At 37.2% G+C, this 21,706-nt stretch overlaps 1 protein-coding gene across 1 annotated transcript in view; it reads right to left on the minus strand.

The window, feature by feature from the left end:
• Window positions 1-201: 201 nt before the first annotated feature.
• LOC128246567 (uncharacterized) overlaps window positions 202-21,706 on the minus strand; it is a 116,732-nt gene continuing 95,227 nt past the window's right edge. The window contains exons 2-4 of the mRNA XM_052964829.1: window positions 7,107-7,320; window positions 3,159-3,241; window positions 202-941 (exon numbers count right to left, since the gene is read on the minus strand). Of these exons, the coding sequence (XP_052820789.1) occupies window positions 496-941; window positions 3,159-3,241; window positions 7,107-7,320 (743 nt within the window). The 3' untranslated portion in view covers window positions 202-495. The remainder of the gene's footprint in view (window positions 942-3,158; window positions 3,242-7,106; window positions 7,321-21,706) is intronic.

Genomic DNA, 21,706 nt, shown 5'->3' on the forward strand with positions numbered 1-21,706 from the left:
TCTGATCAGACTTTAAACCCGCAATCCCGGTTCACTCTGATCAGACATTAAACCCGCAAGACAAATTTGTATTAACAACCATAGACTATAAAGCCAGAGATCTCAATGAACAAAGTGATCAGTCCTGAATCCCGCCATCCCGGTTCACTACAATCAGACATATTACCCCCCCCCCCCCCCCACCCCCACCCCCAGTGCCGATTCATTCTGATCAGACATATTACCCCGCAATGCCGGTTCACTCTGATCAGACATTAAACCTACTATTCCGGTTCACTCTGATTAGACATTAAACCCGCAATCCCGGTTCACTCTGATCAGACGTTGAAACCCCTTAATCCCGGTTCACTCTGATCAGACATAAAACTCACAATCCCGGTTCACTCTGATCAGACATAAAACTCACAATCCCGGTTCACTCTGATCAGACATTAAACCCTCAATCCTTTTACACACTAATCAGACATTCAATCCGCAATTCCGGCACACCCGTTGTCATACGAGCGAACTGGCTTGTGTCTTGGGGTTCTCCTCAATGGGTGAGAAGGGCACTTGTGAATTTAAATGTTGTTCTTCCATTTCAATGGTAGGTAACTTGTTTTGAAATGATCGCGTGAGTGTGTGTAATGATGATACACTCTCCATTATTGGGACCGTGTTCATACGTAAAAGTTTCTTTTCACGTTCTACCATTGTCAATGACATTTTCCTGCTATAATTCTTATAAATCACACTGTCCGAAGGCTTCTTAACAATTGTAATTGTGTCCAAGTTCTTCGGGTTATGCTTGAATCTCGGCTCTTTTGGCTGCAAAATTCGGATATTGTCCCATTGTTTAATGAAAAGCACCAATGCGCATGCCCACAGACCAACAACTATAAATAAAACGATGGCTTCCTCAAGTTGTATTCCACGTGTTCTACTCTGAACGAATAAAATTCCTGAAAAAAGCAAAGTTTAAATTAATTTAAACTTTTTAAAAGTGCACGCTATCTTCAATTTGTAACGCCAAATGTCAGTGCTGATATGTGTTCTGTTTATTAAAGAAACTGTTCTATGAATGAATGACGTAAAGCCAGAACCCTGACAACAGTGTTTGGTCAAATTCATGAGAACTACTAGAGTTAGTCTGAAAAATTATTATACATATTAAAGATGCACTCTTACTTCAAAAAAAGATAAATCACAATTAATAATTTTGTTTTAATATTCCAAAAAGGATGAATAAATGTCGAAAACAATGGTTCTTATGGGGGATACCGAGTAAATTTGAAAGAAATGAGCATAAAACACGATATTTCTACGTTATGAGACTATAGTGGACCACAGTAAATATTTTAGCATTCAACAATTTTTTAATATTTTTGCGCTTTCTGCATTTAAATACTCGGTTACAATCTTGTTATCAGTAATTAATATTTTCCATAAATGCATTATTTAGTAAGTAGTTAAAGGTTTATCAGTCGAATTTGATGTTTGTTATACAAGTGTATGTATTGATTTTGAATAAGAGTGTCACTTTAAATGCACTCATAAATATCGTGTAAATGACAAAACACACTGCATACATGTGATGTCACCATTCCGCAGATTCACAGACAAAAGTATTTCAAACACAGTAAAGGGCCCAAAACCACAGTCAATCCCATCAAGCCACTGTGTCCGAAACAAAATAGTTTCCATCATCTGTCCCGTTCGTGGTAAAACATGAACTCATAGTGTGTGCTACATATATCAGTGTTGCCATCATCTGTCCCGTTCGTGGTAAAACATGAACTCATAGTGTGTGCTACTGATATCAGTGTTTCCATCACCTGTCCCGTTCGTGGTAATACATGAACTCATATTGTGTGCTACATATATCAGTGTTTCCATCATCTGTCCCGTTCGTGGTAAAACATTAAATTATTTTGTAAGCTACAGATATCAGTGTTTCCATCACCTGTCCCGTTCGTGGTAAAACATGAACTCATATTGTGTGCTACATATATCAGTGTTTCCATTACCTGTCCCGTTCGTGGTAAAACATGAACTCATAGTGTGTGCTACTTATATCAGTGTTTCCATTACCTGTCCCGTTCGTGGTAAAACATGAACTCATAGTGTGTGCTACTTATATCAGTGTTTCCATTACCTGTCCCGTTCGTGGTAAAACATGAACTTATACTGTAAGCTACTGATATCAGTGTTTCCATCACCTGTCCCGTTCGTGGTAAAACATGAACTCATAGTGTGTGCTACTTATATCAGTGTTTCCATCACCTGTCCCGTTCGTGGTAAAACATGAACTCATAGTGTGTGCTACTGATATCAGTGTTTCCATCACCTGTCCCGTTCGTGGTAAAACATGAACTCATAGTGTGTGCTACTTATATCAGTGTTTCCATTACCTGTCCCGTTCGTGGTAAAACATGAACTCATAGTGTGTGCTACTGATATCAGTGTTTCCATTACCTGTCCCGTTCGTGGTAAAACATGAACTGATATTGTGTGCTACTTATATCAGTGTTTCCATCACCTGTCCTGTTCGTGGTAAAACATGAACTCATATTGTGTGCTACTTATATCAGTGTTTCCATTACCTGTCCTGTTCGTGGTAAAACATGAACTCATATTGTGTGCTACTTATATCAGTGTTTCCATTACCTGTCCCGTTCGTGGTAAAACATGAACTGATATTGTGTGCTACTTATATCAGTGTTTCCATTACCTGTCCCGTTCGTGGTAAAACATGAACTCATATTGTGTGCTACTTATATCAGTGTTTCCATCACCTGTCCCGTTCGTGGTAAAACATGAACTCATAGTGTGTGCTACTTATATCAGTGTTTCCATTACCTGTCCCGTTCGTGGTAAAACATGAACTCATATTGTGTGCTACTTATATCAGTGTTTCCATTACCTGTCCCGTTCGTGGTAAAACATGAACTCATAGTGTGTGCTACTTATATCAGTGTTTCCATTACCTGTCCCGTTCGTGGTAAAACATGAACTCATAGTGTGTGCTACTTATATCAGTGTTTCCATTACCTGTCCCGTTCGTGGTAAAACATGAACTCATAGTGTGTGCTACTTATATCAGTGTTTCCATTACCTGTCCCGTTCGTGGTAAAACATGAACTCATAGTGTGTGCTTCTGATATCAGTGTTTCCATTACCTGTCCCGTTCGTGGTAAATTCCACCACCTCGCTCTGGTTGCTGCTCCCGAAATCCGTGATTGCTACCATGAAGATACTATATCTGCAATAGTTAAATAAGCTTATTTCAATTATTAATATATTCAAGATATGTTGATGCATGTTTGGTGTGTCTGTATTGTTTTGTCTATCGTTTAATCTCTTTAGGCTTTAGGCTTGTGCCTTTAAGCAGCATCACTTCGTGAAAATGGTTTTTAGACGTCTGGTTTAATACGGGTAATTTTATGTTGGAACGCTTTCTTCCAGTCTTTCAACAACGTTTGATGGATAGTTTTCTGAATAAGTGCCGTTCTGATATTGCTGAATGTGTGAATCTTTTATACTTATATTTGCATATTACATTTGGTATAGCTCAATATTTCATATAATAAAACCAATGAGATACTTATGAAATACCTTACCGAATTACGGGCATCAGCGAACAACTACGTAATATCAATATTTATAGATTATAAGATCAAAATAGACTGGAGGGTAAGATGTGCATAGACTTAATGGTAAAATAAGCATAGACTGGAAGGTAAAATCAGCATAGATTGGAAGGTAAAATCAGCATAGACTGGACGGTAAGATCAGCATAGACTGGAAGGTAAAATCAGCATATACTGGAAGGTAAGATCAGCATAGACTGGAAGGTAAAATCAGCATATACTGGAAGGAAAGATCAGCATAGACTGGAAGGTAAAATCAGCATACACTGGATGGTAAGATCAGCATATACTGGAGTTAATATCGGCATAGACTGGATGGTAAGATCGACATATACTGGATGGTAAGATCAGCATAGACTGTATGGTAATATCAGCATATACTGTATGGTAAGATCAGCATATACTGGATGGTAAAATCAACATATACTGGAGGGTAAGTTCAGCATAGACTGGATGGTAAGATCAGCATATACTGGATGGTAAGATCAGCATATACTGGATGGTAAGATCAGCATATACTGTATGGTAAGATCAGCATATACTGGATGGTAAAATCAACATATACTGGAGGGTAAGTTCAGCATAGACTGGATGGTAAGATCAGCATATACTGGATGGTAAGATCAGCATAGACTCGAGGGTAAGATCAGCATAGACTGGATGGTAAGGTCAAAATAGAATGAAGGGTACGATCAGCAAAGAGTGGATGGTAAGATCAAAATAGAATGAAGGGTAAGATCAGCAAAGACTGGATGGTAAGATCAAAATAGAATGAAGGGTAAGATCAGCAAAGACTGGATGGTAAGATCAGCATAGACTGGATGGTAAGATCAGCATAAACTGGATGGTAAGATCAGCATATACTGTATGGTAAGATCAGCATATACTGGATGGTAAGAGCAACATAGACTGGACGGTAAGATCAGCATAGACTCGAGGGTAAGATCAGCAAAGACTGGATGGTAAGATCGAAGTAGACTGAAGGATAAGGTCAAAATATACTGGAGGATAATATCAGCCTAGAATAAAGTGTAAGATCAAGACAAACTGGTGGATAGGATTAGCATAGACTGGATGGTAATATCAAAATAGAATGAAGGGTAAGATCAGCATAGACTGGAGTATTAGATCAAAATAAACTGGAGGGTAAGATAAAAAAGACTGGAAAATAAGATCAACATAGACTAGAGGAAAGATCAGTATAGACAATAGACTGATGGGTAAAATGTAAATAGACTGATGGGTAAGGTATCAAAATAGACTGATGGGTAAGATCATAATAGACTGGAGGGTAAGATCAAAATAGACTGGTGGGTAGGTCAAAATAGACTGGTGGGTACGATCAGAATAGACTGATGGGTAAGATCAAAATAGACTGGTGGGTAAGATCATAATAGACTGGTGGGTAAGATCAAAATAGACTGATGGGTAAAATCATAATAGACTGGAGGGTAAGATCAAAATAGACTGATGGGTAAGATAATAATAGACTGGTGGGTAAGATCAAAATAGACTGATGGGTAAGATCGTAATAGACTGGAGGGAAAGATCAAAATTGACTGGTGGGTAAGATCAGAATAGACTGATGGGTAAGATCAAAATAGACTGGTGGGTAAGATCATAATAGACTGATGGGTAAGATCATAATAGACTGGTGGGTAAGATCATAATAGACTGGAGGGTAAGATAAAAATAGACTGGTGGTTAAGATCATAATAGACTGGAGGGAAAGATCAAAATAGACTGGAGGGTAAGATCATAATAGACTGATGGGTAAGATCATAATAGACTGGTGGGTAAGATCATAATAGACTGGAGGGTAAGATAAAAATAGACTGATGGGTAAGATCGTAATAGACTGGAGGGAAAGATCAAAATTGACTGGTGGGTAAGATCAGAATAGACTGATGGGTAAGATCAAAATAGACTGGTGGGTAAGATCATAATAGACTGATGGGTAAGATCATAATAGACTGGTGGGTAAGATCATAATAGACTGGAGGGTAAGATAAAAATAGACTGGTGGTTAAGATCATAATAGACTGGAGGGAAAGATCAAAATAGACTGGTGGGTAAGATCAGAATAAACTGATGGGTAAGATCAATATAGACTGGTGGGTAAGTTCATAATAAACTGGAGGGTAAGATCAATATAGACTGATGGGTAAGATCATAATAGACTGGAGGGTAAGATCAAAATAGACTGGAGGGTAAGATCTAAATAGACTTGTGGGTAAGATCAAAATAGACTGGTGGGTAAGATCAAAATAGACTGGTGGGTAAGATCAAAATAGGCTGAAAGGTAAAATCCAAATAGGCTGGTGAGTAAGGTCATAAACACGAGGGTCAGATCAAAATGGACTTAACCGGGGGTACCGCTATTTGTCGAATTGGTCAAATTTGATAAAAGAAAGACACCTTCATTTTGGGTAACGTCCGTAAATGTAACTAAGCCATATTTTGAAATGTTTTTCAATTTAAATAATGAGGTTTTATAAAAAAAACTTAAAATAGAGGGGTTTCTTCAAGAGCCATATACACCAAATTCTGATAGTATTACTCAAAGTGAAAAGCTTTACTCTTTAAAAGCACACTGTGTCCTTGTTCAAAATAGTTAGATATAGTATATACAGATTTGTATTTATAGATTATATTTAAACTCGAATAACAAGGACGTTTGCGTGTGTATTTTTGGTATTATTTGGTGATGGGTTCAATTTATTTTTATACGTCGTTTATAGAACAGAACGTTTTTTTAGTTTCACCTTCGGCTGGCGGGCGGGCGTTGTCCAGCACGATGTCAGACCCATAACTTTGGATGTATGTATTTGTCAAATCATCACCAAATTTGGTCGTAATGTGTACGAAAATTATAAACCGAAAAACTTTAAAAACCTTAAATTATACAAATTGCATAAGATCGGTCTTGATTGATCATTAACTTAATATGCTATTGTCCAACCTTCTAAAAATTTGGTCAGCATGTGTATGGGTATAATAGTAAATACCTCGAACTAGTTCCATAAAAAGCCATATCGCTTGAGTCACTCGAAGGTTATTCTCGTTTAATTATAGAAATTACCTAAGATCGGTCTTATCCGATTAACAACTTAAGACGCTTGTGTCCGCAACTAAATTTGCCTAGCGTGAAACCTGATATCATCAAACTTGGTGTCCTAAAATCAGGAAAGGCGTTTTTTGTTGCAATAGACGTCTTGTTAATATTAATTAACTTATTTTTTTAAACATCATATTTGGAAGTAAAAAAGCTTACATTCAAAATGATATCGATCTGTCACCATGGTAACAGCCTGCAAACATGTTATTTTTCGCACTGGAGCTTATGAAAACTTGCATCAAAGTGACTTAGACCATCCCGAAACATCATTCTACTATATTTTAAACAAAAGCAGATGATAATTGAAAATTAGCATGCCACGTTCTCATAAATATGTATTTAATATTTGAAGGGCCTACCTATAACAAGGCTGAAGAGCCGGTATATGGAATGAGCGCCGAAAGCCGCTAATGCTATAGGTAGCCTCCAGCATGGGACCGCCAGCCGCGTCCTGTAGCTGACACTTAAGCTCAAACCGCCTCACTTCCGGTGTGTCTCTAGATAACCACCAAAATATGGTGGCAGAGTTGCCATGGAGAGTAACTTTGAGATCACGTGGTATCGATACCTCACCTGTAAGTAGATGTTACAAAAGTGTTGTGTTATACATGTATGTTTTAAATTTTATTTTTTATTTCATATCACTTGTGGGAGTCCAACACGCATTGCTCGAGTAGCGGCGCAAATGACACCGACACGCCTTGCTCGAGTAGCGGCGCAAATGACACCGACACGCCTTGCTCGAGTAGCGGTTCAATGACACCGACACGCCTTGCTCGAGTAGCGGCGCAAATGACACCGACACGCCTTGCTCGAGTAGCGGTTCAATGACACCGACACGCCTTGCTCGAGTAGCGGTTCAATGACACCGACACGCCTTGCTCGAGTAGCGGTTCAATGACACCGACACGCCTTGCTCGAGTAGCGGTTCAATGACACCGACACGCCTTGCTCGAGTAGCGGTGCAATGACACCGACACGCCTTGCTCGAGTAGCGGTTCAATGACACCGACACGCCTTGCTCGAGTAGCGGTTCAATGACACCGACACGCCTTGCTCGAGTAGCGGATCAATGACACCGACACGCCTTGCTCGAGTAGCGGCGCAAATGACACCGACACGCCTTGATCAAGTAGTAGTTCAATGACACCAACACGCCTTGATCAAGTAGCGGTGCAATGACACCAACACACATTGATCAAGTAGCGGTGCAATGACACCGACACGCCTTGATCAAGTAGCGGTACAATGACACCGACACACCTTGATCGAGTAGCGGGGCAATGACACCGACACGCCTTGCTCGAGAAGCGGTGCAATGACACCAACACGCCTTGCTCGAGAAGCGGTGCAATGAAACCGACACGCCTTGCTCGAGTAGCGGTTCAATGACACCAACACGCCTTGCTCGAGAAGCGGTGCAATGACACCGACACGCCTTGATCAAGTAGCGGTGCAATGACAGCGGTTGCGAGGCTCGCTTACTAACTAGTTTCTCCAACTCATTTAATAAATGTGTGTATTATATGACGACTCGAGACAAATCCTCTATATACCAGGACAGTTTTAATAGAATACAGGTTTAAAACAACAACAACAACAACAACAACAACAACAACAACAACAACAACACCAACAACAAGGTTTATTCAAAATAAGAATAACAACAACGCGTAGACGATCAATATGTATGTTTATCTGCAGGTCTCGTATGTAAGAAAATTAAGATATAAAACTGATAACGTCAAAATACGGCGTTCAAATCGTAAATTGCAGCCAAATATTGTACTTTTTTGACAGCAGGCAAATATTGCACCTTTGAGAAATGACTGTCAAGTAATCACATCAGCTAGCTCTCATTTGTTCTAGGAAACACAAAGGAATTTCACCAAGGCTTTCTCCAAGATGTTAGATAATTTATTATCCCGTACATTTGGTTTAACAACAATACAAATGAGTTCGTCTGTCTGCAAAAAACACACCTTAGTGCTTTCATCATGCTTCGGTAATTCTTTTTGATGCAATTATGAAATGAGGAATCGTATCTAACTTTCACCATCGGATTCACCCCCCCCCCCTCCCCTCCAAAAAAAATCGTCCAAATTTACTTTTGTGTCAATATTTGAGAAAAAAGTAATAGAATACGATATAAATGCAATCTATATTGTTAAAATGTTCATGGGAGTGCGCCTAGACCCTTATGCCAACATTCTAAACCATTTAAATTCCTTATCTGAGGGAAAGGCGAATGTCAAAGGTTTTGCCCCTAATACAGCCCCTAAGTTACGCCCCCTCTAACCTCAATTTCTGGATCCGCCGTAGAATTCTACTGATGGTATAGTACACCAGTACCCATGTTTTAATATCAGTCATACAGTACTCCAGTACCCATGTTTCAATATTATTTCAATATCAGTCATGCGGTACTCCAGTACCCATGTTTCAATATCAGTCATGCGGTACTCCAGTACCCATGTTTCAATATCAGTCATGCGGTACTCCAGTACCCATGTTTCAATATCAGTCATGCGGTACTCCAGTACCCATGTTTCAATATCAGTCATGCAGTACTCCAGTACCCATGTTTCAATATCAGTCATGCAGTACTCCAGTACCCATGTTCCAATATCAGTCATGCTGTACAGCAGTACCCATGTTTCAATATCAGTCATGCAGTACTCCAGTACCCATGTTTCAATGTTAGTCATGCAGTACTCCAGTACCCATGTTTCAATATTAGTCATGCAGTACTCCAGTACCCATGTTTCAATATCAGTCATGCAGTACTCCAGTACCCATGTTTCAATATCAGTCATGCAGTACTCCAGTACCCATGTTTCAATATCAGTCATGCAGTACTCCAGTACCCATGTTTCAATATTAGTCATGGAGTACTCCAGTACCCATGCTTCAATATCAGTCATGCAGTACTCCAGTACCCATGTTTCAATATTAGTCATGCAGTACTCCAGTACCCATGTTTCAATATCAGTCATGCTGTACAGCAGTACCCATGTTTAAATATTGGTCATGCAGTACTCCAGTACCCATGTTTCAATATTAGTCATGCAGTACTCCAGTACCCATGTTTCAATATTAGTCATGCTGTACAGCAGTACCCATGTTTAAATATTGGTCATGCAATACACCAGACCCATGTTCCAATATCGGTATTGGAATACATCAAAGCCAATGTTCCAATGTCGGTAATGCAATTCATCAATGTCAATGTTTCAATATCGGTCATGCAGTACATCAATGCTAATGTTCCAATACCAGTCATGCAATACTCCAGCACCCATGTTTCAATATCAGCATGCAATACATCAATGTCAATGTTCCAATACCAGTCATGCAGTACTCCAGTACCCATGTTTCAATATCAGCATGCAATACATCAATGTCAATGTTCCAATACCAGTCATGCAGTACTCCAGTACCCATGTTTCAATATCAGCATGCAATACATCAATGTCAATGTTCCAATACCAGTCATGCAGTACTCCAGTACCCATGTTTCAATATCAGCATGCAATACATCAATGCCAATGTTCCAATACCAGTCATGCAATACTCCAGCACCCATGTTTCAATATCAGCATGCAATACATCAATGCCAATGTTCCAATATCAGCCATGCAATACTCCAGTACACATGTTTCAATATCAGCATGCAATACATTTTTCATTTCTCTAAAGTGTTCAAGTGTTTTCAATGTAATCAAATATTATTGATTGTGTCGTGAATAAAAAAAATCACGATTATTTTTAGTACAATATAACGTAGGTATAAAAAGCTATGAGTCTGACACTCATGTAGGATTTGTTTTCAAATCAGGTAATCCAGGTCATAAGATATTCAACAACTATATGTTAATCATGCACTAAAACGAACATGTGGTTAACAGCATAACAGCCACGTTTGCAGCTTTGTATTGAACTAACATTGTTATAATACGGCTAAATGCATACCCAGACATTTGCCTTGTAAACTGGGAGGCCATAATTACTGCCATTACTGAACGATACCAGCAAAACATAAAGTGTTACAGACCAGTCAATGCATTTGAAATGGTTACAAGTGCGTGCACTTTTACGTTCTGTACTTTCGAACTAAATGAAACCAGATTTCAATACTTCAACAGGTTAAAACGCCTCTAAGAATCTAAATCTTGAGTTAATAATAAAACTGGTCAAGTAGTTCTAATACGTAAAACGGATGCAAAAGAACACGATAAATTAGTTTAACTAATATTAATATTCATAAAATAGGTTAGACGTGAGTAAAAACAAGCTTATTTTTGCGGCGCTTTAGCTTAAATTGTTCTGGAATATTGACATCAAGTCACACAAACAGTGACGCAACTATGTAGTAAAAGTTTATATTCAGGCTTGACTTCTATACATACATTGGCGTCAGATATGTTTGTATCGGTGTGCGAGTAAAACCATTACTACATTACATGTAGTCTACCGTTTAATGGACATTACATGTAGTCTACCGTTTAATGATGATTACATGTAGTCTACCGTTTAATGATGATTACATGTAGTCTACCGTTTAATGATGATTACATGTAGTCTACCGTTTAATGATGATTACATGTAGTATACCGTTTAATGATGATTACATGTAGTCTACCGTTTAATGGAGATTACATGTAGTATACCGTTTAATGGAGATTACATGTAGTCTACCGTTTAATGATGATTACATGTAGTCTACCGTTTAATGATCATTACATGTAGTCTACCGTTTAATGGAGATTACATGTAGTCTACCGTTTAATGATGATTACATGTAGTCTAGCGTTTAATGGAGATTACATGTAGTCTACCGTTTAATGGAGATTACATATAGTATACCGTTTAATGATGATTACATGTAGTCTACCGTTTAATGGAGATTACATGTAGTATACCGTTTAATGATGATTACATGTAGTCTACCGTTTAATGGAGATTACATGTAGTATACCGTTTAATGATGATAACATGTAGTCTACCGTTTAATGATGATTACATGTAGTCTACCGTTTAATGGAGATTACATGTAGTCTACCGTTTAATGATGATTACATGTAGTCTACCGTTTAATGGAGATTACATGTAGTCTACCGTTTGATGATGATTACATGTAGTCTACCGTTTAATGGAGATTACATGTAGTCTACCGTTTAATGATGATTACATGTAGTCTACCGTTTAATGGAGATTACATGTAGTATACCGTTTAATGGAGATTACATGTAGTCTACCGTTTAATGAAGATTACATGTAGTATACCGTTTAATGGAGATTACATGTAGTCTACCGTTTAATGGAGATTACATGTAGTCTACCGTTTAATGGAGATTACATGTAGTATACCGTTTAATGGAGATTACATGTAGTCTACCGTTTAATGATGATTACATGTAGTCTACCGTTTAATGGAGATTACATGTAGTCTACCGTTTAATGGAGATTACATGTAGTCTACCGTTTAATGATGATTACATGTAGTCTACCGTTTAATGGAGATTACATGTAGTATACCGTTTAATGGAGATTACATGTAGTCTACCGTTTAATGATGATTACATGTAGTCTACCGTTTAATGATCATTACATGTAGTCTACCGTTTGATGGAGATAACATGTAGTCTACCGTTTAATGATGATTACATGTAGTCTCTCGTTTAATGGAGATTACATGTAGTCTCTCGTTTAATGGAGATTACATGTTGTCTCTCGTTTAATGGAGATTACATGTAGTCTCTCGTTTAATGGAGATTACATGTAGTCTCTCGTTTAATGGAGATAACATGTAGTCTCTCGTTTAATGGAGATTACATGTAGTCCCTCGTTTAATGGAGATAACCTGTAGTCTCTCGTTTAATGGAGTTCGCATTAGTTCGAATAACTTATTAAAAATCAATTACAGTTTTTTGGTTTTGGGTACGTTTGCATCGACAATACATTAAATATGTTATAGCTAATACCAATATGAATATGCTGTATTTTTAAAAAAAACAAAAACAAATAGCGAACAGGTCGATATTGAGGACATTTCCTAAAACGCATGATTTGATTTTGAAAACCGTGTACGATGAAATAGGGGGTGACATACTTACTGTACATACATATACATTTGTAACTTGTATTATAATGAATCAGTTATCTCTCTCTCAGCACATGCGTTCATTCGCCCGTATGTATTTGTGTCTGTCTGCGTGTCACACGGACTGATTTTACAATATTGCTTAAATCTTTCTGTATTATTTTGCTTGCACAGACATGAAAGAACGATAAAAAGGCCAGTTTCTTTCTAAGAAAAGCATGTTTTCCAAATCGAGGGGTGAATGCGAAAAGGTTCTAAGTGACATTAAATAAAGAAGAAGATACTCGTTAAAAGATAAAAAATAAACAAGAGTGCAAAGAACAAACGCCAACGTTCACCATTCTGTGTGTTTGTTTGTTTGTTGTTTTTTTCTGTCGGAAAAGGGGCATCACACGGCAATTGTTTGAACTATGAGTGTTTGACATGCGCTTACATGCGGACTTTGGGGCGCTACTGTTATCAATAAAATAATCAATCTAATCAACATTTTATTATCAACACAGAAACTGCCGGCCCAATTTATATATTTTAATTGCTCAATTATTAATAACTGTTTATTGCATAAAATACATTGAAACAACATAAATACATCTATTATTTGATACTGGAAGTCATATCGGCCTTGAGATATTTTTATTTGTATATATTAATGTTATGAGATAACTCTTTAACATATCAGGTGTTAGCTTAGAACAAGAACAAAGCATCGGGGTAATACTTGTTCATCCGTATAAGTAAAAGAGAAAAATGATGGGTGCAGCAATAAAGCAGAGCTGTTGTCCTTCATAACTATTAGAAAATATATCCTAGGATACAATATAGAAAACGTGGTATTTTCAATTACTCGATCCACTTGATGTCGCCGGTTTGTTTACCTTAATATGCAGTATAATATAACTTTTACCCCCGATTTTGGTGTACATTGTTGAAAAAATGGATATGTTTTAACCGGTGTTTCTTTCTAAAATAAATATATATTTAACTTGCTTGATGTTTAATACACAAGTGCACACTTCTTATAAAAGTACTATGGCTTCCTTGTAGAGTTCTATTTTTCCCACCCAAGACGATCTGGACACCCGGTCATTATTAGTCATGGAAATGAAAAGGATCTTTCATGGCCGCTCGTGTAAGATAGGATCATCTAAGCCCGAGCGTAGGGTGTTTGGATCGACTTATCTGGGGTGGGAGAAAAATGAAAAATGTACCCCAAATCTCGTTTCGGAAATGGGGTTTCCTGGTTAAAATACACCTGTCTTCAACTCCCACCACTTTCCACTATGTAAATACACTATCCAGAATACATAAAAACAAATTTATATAGGCTATTTTCCCCTTAAAGGGGCTTGCTCAGGTTTTGTAAAATACACTTTTTGTATGATGAAATTAAGTGTTGCAAAGCATTAGGCGTGTTAAAACTAAGATACTGACGGCCGGATCCGTTCAACCAATGTTGATTTATGCTCCAAAAGTGTTTCTGTAGACAGAATTAGAAACTTTTTTCAACAGCATGCTTAAGGGTTAAAGTATCTGTCTATGCCCGTGTATGTATCCTTGTGGGCGTGTGGTTCTGTTGTCAGTTTTCTATTTTTCCTTGATTGTACCGACATAGGAAGGCTCTAAATTAACACCAGAATATCTATTTATACTTAAAGTATGTTTTTTTTTTCTGCAGTTTCGAAATGAAAGAGTAAAATGGCTGTAATTTATACAATCAGATGCATTCCCGGGAAAAAGATGGTGCAAAAACATGACCGAGCCTCTTTAATAACAGTATAAATATAGGAACATACTCAGTTTTAAATGCATACTTACCAGCTGTTTCCAATGTTTTAAAATATTAAAACAATAATTAATCAATCGTAGTTGTTAAGTGCACAGCTGTGATGGATTTTTAATACCAGTATATGGGAATACTGACGTCAGGGAAGAAAAAAACCTTTGATCCGAATGGATTCTTGCTGAACGCAGACAGTTTGATTTTAGAGCATAACGCGCGATTTTTCTTTGAAATAAAAAACGTTTTGCAAAAATGTTAAAAAGTCTAGACCGGTCTAACGACACATAGCAGCGTTGGTTTAAAGACGTCTATCTCTTACCAACGTATTTAAACAGTAAAGAAAGGGTAGTATAGGGCTTCGTTTTTTGTGCACAAACTATAATTAAAACATACAATTGAATACACTAATCTCTTAAAATTCATTTAAATACAAAAAAGATGGTTTGTGATTCTAAACAGTTGTCATATCTCTCATTTATAAGCATAAGTTTCTCTGTCTAACACCACGTTGAAAAACCCCATGCCACCTACGACTTACTGTTAAGTAACGTAATATTTTTGCACAACACAGGAACATTTCAGTAAGAAAAATAAATATTTAACGTGTTCAGGGTGCTGAAGGTGAATATCATGTAGAGCTGTTTACAAGTTTGTTCCAATAAACACATTCGTATCAGGAGAGAAAGTTATGTGAAGCAAGCATTCTCGCATGTATCCTGTCATTGAGATAGCATTTGTAATGCAGACATATGAAATAATTATTGCATAAAATGTTCACAAGACACCTTTAGACGCTGTGTGCACAAGTGATACAGAAATATGCCATATGATCATAAAACATGTTAAAACGGTGGGTGCACCAGCAACACCACGAGATATAACATATGGCAACAAGACATGTATAGACCGTGTGTGCACCAGTAACCCCAAGATAGATAACATATGACAACAAGACATGTATACACTGTGTGTGCATCAGTAGTAACCCCAATATAGAAAACATATGGCAACAAGACATGTATAGACCGTGTGTGCACCAGTAACGCCAAGATAGAGAACATATGGCAACAATACATGTATAGACCGTGTGTGCACCAGTAACCCCAATATAGAGAACATTTGACAACAAGACATGTATAGACCGTGTGTGCACCAGTAACCCCAAGATAGAGAACATATGGCAACAAGACATGTATAGACCGTGTGTGCACCAGTAACCCCAAGATAGAGAACATATGGAAACAAAACATGTATAGACCGTGTGTGCACCAGTAACCCCAATATAGAGAACATTTGACAACAAGACATGAGTAACCCCAAGATAGATAACATATGGCAACAAGACATGTATAGACCGTGTGTGCACCAGTAACCCCAAGATAGAGAACATATGGCAACAAGACATGAGTAACCCCAAGATAGATAACATATGGCAACAAGACATGTATAGACCGTGTGTGCACCAGTAACGCCAAGATAGAGAATATATGGCAACAAGGCATGTGTAGACAGTGTGTGCACCAGTAACGCCAAGATAGATAACATATGAAAACAAGACATGAATAGACTGTGTGTGCACCAGTAACCCCAATATAGAGAACATATGACAACAAGACATGTATAGACCGTGTGTGCACCAGTAACCCCAAGATAGATAAGATATGAAAACAAGACATGTATACACCGTGTTTGCACCAGTAACGCCAAGATAGATAACATATGAAAACAAGACATGTATAGACCGTGTGTGCACCAGTAACTCCAAGATAGATAACATATGAAAACAAGACATGTATAGACAGTGTGTGCACCAGTAACTCCAAGATAGATAACATATGAAAACAAGACATGTATAGACCGTGTGTGCACCAGTAACGCCAAGATAGATAACATATGAAAACAAGACATGTATAGACAGTGTGTGCACCAGTAACTCCAAGATAGATAACATATGAAAACAAGACATGTATAGACCGTGTGTGCACCAGTGACGCCAAGATAGATAACATATGAAAACAAGACATGTTTAGACCGTGTGTGCACCAGTAACGCAAAGATAGATAACATATGAAAACAAGACATGTATAGACAGTGTGTGCACCAGTAACGCCAAGATAGATAACATATGAAAACAAGACATGTATAGACAGTGTGTGCACCAGTAACGCCAAGAAAGATAACATATGATAACAAGACGTGAGTAACCCCAATATAGAGAACATATGACAACACGACATGTGTAGACCGTGTGTGTACCAGTAACCCCAAGATAGAGAACATATGGCAACAAGACATTTATAGACCGTGTGTGCATCAGTTGCCCCGTGATAGATAACATATGGCAACAAGGCAAGTATAGACAGTATGTGCACCAGTAACGCCAAGACAGAGAACATATGACAACAATACATGTATAGACAGTGTGTGCACCAGTAACTCCAAGATAGAGAACATATGACAACAATACATGTATAGACCGTGTGTGCACCAGTAACTCCAAGATAGAGAACATATGACAACAATACATGTATAGACAGTGTGTGCACCAGTAACTCCAAGATAGAGAACATATGACAACAATACATGTATAGACAGTGTGTGCACCAGTAACGCCAAGATAGATAACATATGACAACAATACATGTATAGACCGTGTGTGCACCAGTAACTCCAAGATAGAGAACATATGACAACAAGACATGTATAGACCGTGTGTGCACCAGTAACGCCAAGATAGAGAACATATGACAACAATACATGTATAGACAGTGTGTGCACCAGTAACTCCAAGATAGAGAACATATGACAACAATACATGTATAGACCGTGTGTGCACCAGTTACTCCAAGATAGAGAACATATGACAACAATACATGTATAGACAGTGTGTGCACCAGTAACTCCAAGATAGAGAACATATGACAACAATACATGTATAGACCGTGTGTGCACCAGTAACTCCAAGATAGAGAACATATGACAACAAGACATATATAGACAGTGTGTGCACCAGTAACTCCAAGATAGATAACATATGACAACAAGACATGTATAGACAGTGTGTGCACCAGTAACCCCAAGATAGAGAACATATGACAACAAGACATACATAGACCGTGTGTGTACCAGTAACCCCAATATAGATAACATATGACAACAAGACATAAGTAACCCCAAGATAGATAACATATGAAAACAAGACATGTATACACCGTGTTTGCACCAGTAACGCCAAGATAGATAACATATGAAAACAAGACATGTATAGACCGTGTGTGCACCAGTAACTCCAAGATAGATAACATATGAAAACAAGACATGTATAGACCGTGTGTGCACCAGTAACTCCAAGATAGATAACATATGAAAACAAGACATGTATAGACCGTGTGTGCACCAGTAACTCCAAAATAGATAACATATGAAAACAAGACATGTATAGACCGTGTGTGCACCAGTAACTCCAAGATAGATAACATATGAAAACAAGACATGTATAGACCGCGTGTGCACCAGTAACGCCAAGATAGATAACATATGAAAACAAGACATGTATAGACCGTGTGTGCACCAGTAACGCCAAGATAGATAACATATGAAAACAAGACATGTATAGACCGTGTGTGCACCAGTAACGCCAAGATAGATAACATATGAAAACAAGACATGTATAGACCTTGTGTGCACCAGTAACTCCAAGATAGATAGCATATGAAAACAAGACATGTATAGACCGTGTGTGCACCAGTAACTCCAAGATAGATAACATATGAAAACAAGACATGTATAGACAGTGTGTGCACCAGTAACTCCAAGATAGATAACATATGAAAACAAGACATGTATAGACCGTGTGTGCACCAGTAACGCCAAGATAGATAACATATGAAAACAAGACATGTATAGACAGTGTGTGCACCAGTAACGCCAAGATAGATAACATATGAAAACAAGACATGTATAGACAGTGTGTGCACCAGTAACGCCAAGATAGATAACATATGAAAACAAGACATGGAATGTTAATTAGTAGAATATTTTTTTAGATTATTTGAATGCAACATTTAATTCATCCTGGAATATTTTACAAATGGAAAACAAACAAGTGCTAAAATTGTATTGTATTTAAATTTAAATATCACTACACGTTAAAGAATATGTCATAAAACAATGGGAACAACATGTTCCTCCTTTAATTCCACGTATATACTGTTTATCTTGTTAAGGTTGTTTTGTGGTATTGGCCCTCACTCCTCTTATTTTAACGCTGTTTTATGTGAAGGCAAAATTGCACTCACCATAGAACAGTCTCAATCAAATCAACAAGGCTTTTTTATACCAGGGAAGGCTTAATTTGTGCCTTTGGAAGCTGTGTCAATTATTGTTCGGCGACCATCATTTAATGGCTTCGCTAATGTTTCGTGGTTCAAAACGCTTAGCTCACACGATATGCTTCAACATACGTACATATATGCTCTTGCTTTGAATATTCTATTGTGTTCACACTGTATTTTAAAGAACATATGCCTTGACTAAACCCCTGAGATTCCACCAAGCATTTTTACCATGCTGGTATGTGTCTTGAAATTGAAATACTGTGAGACAAAATAAGAAATAATTTCAATACAAAACATGGGTGTATTCCACAATTAATAGGAATAGTTTCTCGATGATAAAAATCTGTGAGATTAACAGGGTTTTCATCGTAAAATGAACTGCTGATTTTCAATTGAATTGATAGTATTTAATATTAATTAATTAATTAATTAATCAATAAATTAATGCACTGTAATTAAATTCAGTGTTGCCTCCCACTTTAACTTTAGCTGTTGTTGACTTCGAGTTGTTGTCTCTGGAAGTCGTTGATTTCAAGCTTCTCTGAATGTATTGTTTTTTGAACGTCTTTTATTGTATTGTTTTTAGAATGTCTCTGAATTGTTGTTTTTAGAACTTCTCTTAATATATTGTTTTTAGAACGTCTTTGAATGTATTGTATTATATTTGTATTATACGTCAAGAAGTTCCTTCATTATCACGTCTTTTAAGGGTTATTTTGTTTTGTTTTTTAAAGTATATTATTGTAAAGTTAATGTTAATGGAGCTTATCTATTTAAATCTCATAATTATGATTACATAAAGTGTATTATAAAAGAAATTGAAATTATTACGTCACAGCGCGTGACTCATCTGGCATGGGGGGATGCCAGATGGAGTTTTCCAGCACGGCTGAATTCACCGGAAATGCCTATCCAGTGTGCTAGAAAAATTACTGCGCGTCATGACGTCAGTAAACATCATCGCACGCGCTTTTTGGTGAAATGTACAAAAACGCGCTTTCTTATGTATTTTCTTCACAAAAAATGTAATTTAAGGTATGCTAGAAAAAAATATATATCATGTGTGTCCGTTCCGGATAGAAAAATCCGACCCTCGGGCACGCTGCGTAGCCGGTAACTCGGCAAGCCTCGTTACCTGGCAGCGCAGGTGCTCTCGGGTCGGATTTTTCGATCCGGAACGGGAACACATGACAGATATTATCATTGAAAAACATGTTTCCGGTTACAGTCGGGTCGTTCTATTTACAGAATGGGAAAGAAAGAATAACTGAAAGGTTATCCTAAATGAAATGAAGTATTTTTAACGTTTCTTGAATGAAATATTGGTGTAAATATAAGGAATGAATTGCGGGGTTGATGTCATTATCGGGGATATGAACGCAATTGGGCTGGTCAAAGTACGCGTGGAGTCCTTCGGACTGCACACACTTAGACCAGCCCAATTGCGTTCATACGAGTATTGTGCCGATGATCGATTATAATCGACAATTGATCAGAAAGGCTTACGTCGGCGACAATCGATAGTGAAATTTAAATAATCGATTATAGAAACAAGGAACGTATCCGCTACCGATTACCAGTAAAGATTTTATTATGCAAATATGTTTTGTTTCTGGTTAATGCTATTTAATGTTGAAATATTAAGGTGTTACTATGTTAAGTTATCTAGTCATATTCTTATCAAGCCAATAATTCACTACAGTACCTTATTACACATTTTCTTTGTAATTTAACTGTTAAGGATTGGTTCTCAACTTCTCATGTTTGTGGTTTAAAATTGATTTTTAAAACATTTAACTGTTTACTTCTTACAATGTAAGAATTTAGTTTTCACAGTTTTTTGAAAGAAAATGTTCTTGTAAAACATATAGAATATTCACCTGCGTGTTGTACTTGTTACTGACTAATTATCAAATAGAAATTGATATATTTCTTTGTATTTCTTTTGCACATGTATACACTACTAAATGTAAGGTAAAATTTAGAGCCTGTGGTCTCATGTTCTGTAATAGTAACTTGTAAACACTAGAGGATAGTTGCGTTCTGAAAAAAAAATGTAATTTATACAAAAAAATGTACAAACACTATTGTAAGGGAACATTGGTGCTTAAAACTGGTGCATGTACTGAACCTGTATGCCTTAAATATGATGAACAAAGATAATTAAATAATGATTGAATCGATTAATAATCGACCATTGATCGGTTTCATGAACCGATTATCAATAGTATTTTTTCTGTCCGATTCCCAACACTAGTTCATACCCCGATAATGACATCAACCCCGCAATTCATCCCTTAAATAATATATCAAAATAGTAGATAGTTATGATTTACGGTGCTGAATACGACAATCTAAAACAAGATATACCATGTATCGGAAATAAAAAATAATGATTTTTTGAATGAACTGTTTCCTTAAAAAAACATCAGATCGCAAGAAAATGGACGACCATTATTCCCTTAGTTACGATAATTTACATGAAAAAGTCACTGGTCCCCGTTTTCTTCAACAATAAGTGATTTTTCAGCCTCGCTATTTAATCAGACATCATCCTTTATCGCCTCCATTGGGAGTTCTGTTATCGGAGAGAAGTTACTGAAACAACCCGTTTCCTATTTACAGACACAATATTAAGTTTTTGAATACATTCGAACATTAATATTTGCTAGATGCTAAGAAGTAGAGACCGTCGCCTGCTTGGATAAGCAATGGAATGGAAAGGAGTCAATAATCATT

This window comes from Mya arenaria, chromosome 9, assembly GCF_026914265.1.
Source record: "Mya arenaria isolate MELC-2E11 chromosome 9, ASM2691426v1".
Classification (NCBI taxonomy): Eukaryota; Metazoa; Mollusca; class Bivalvia; order Myida; family Myidae; genus Mya; species Mya arenaria.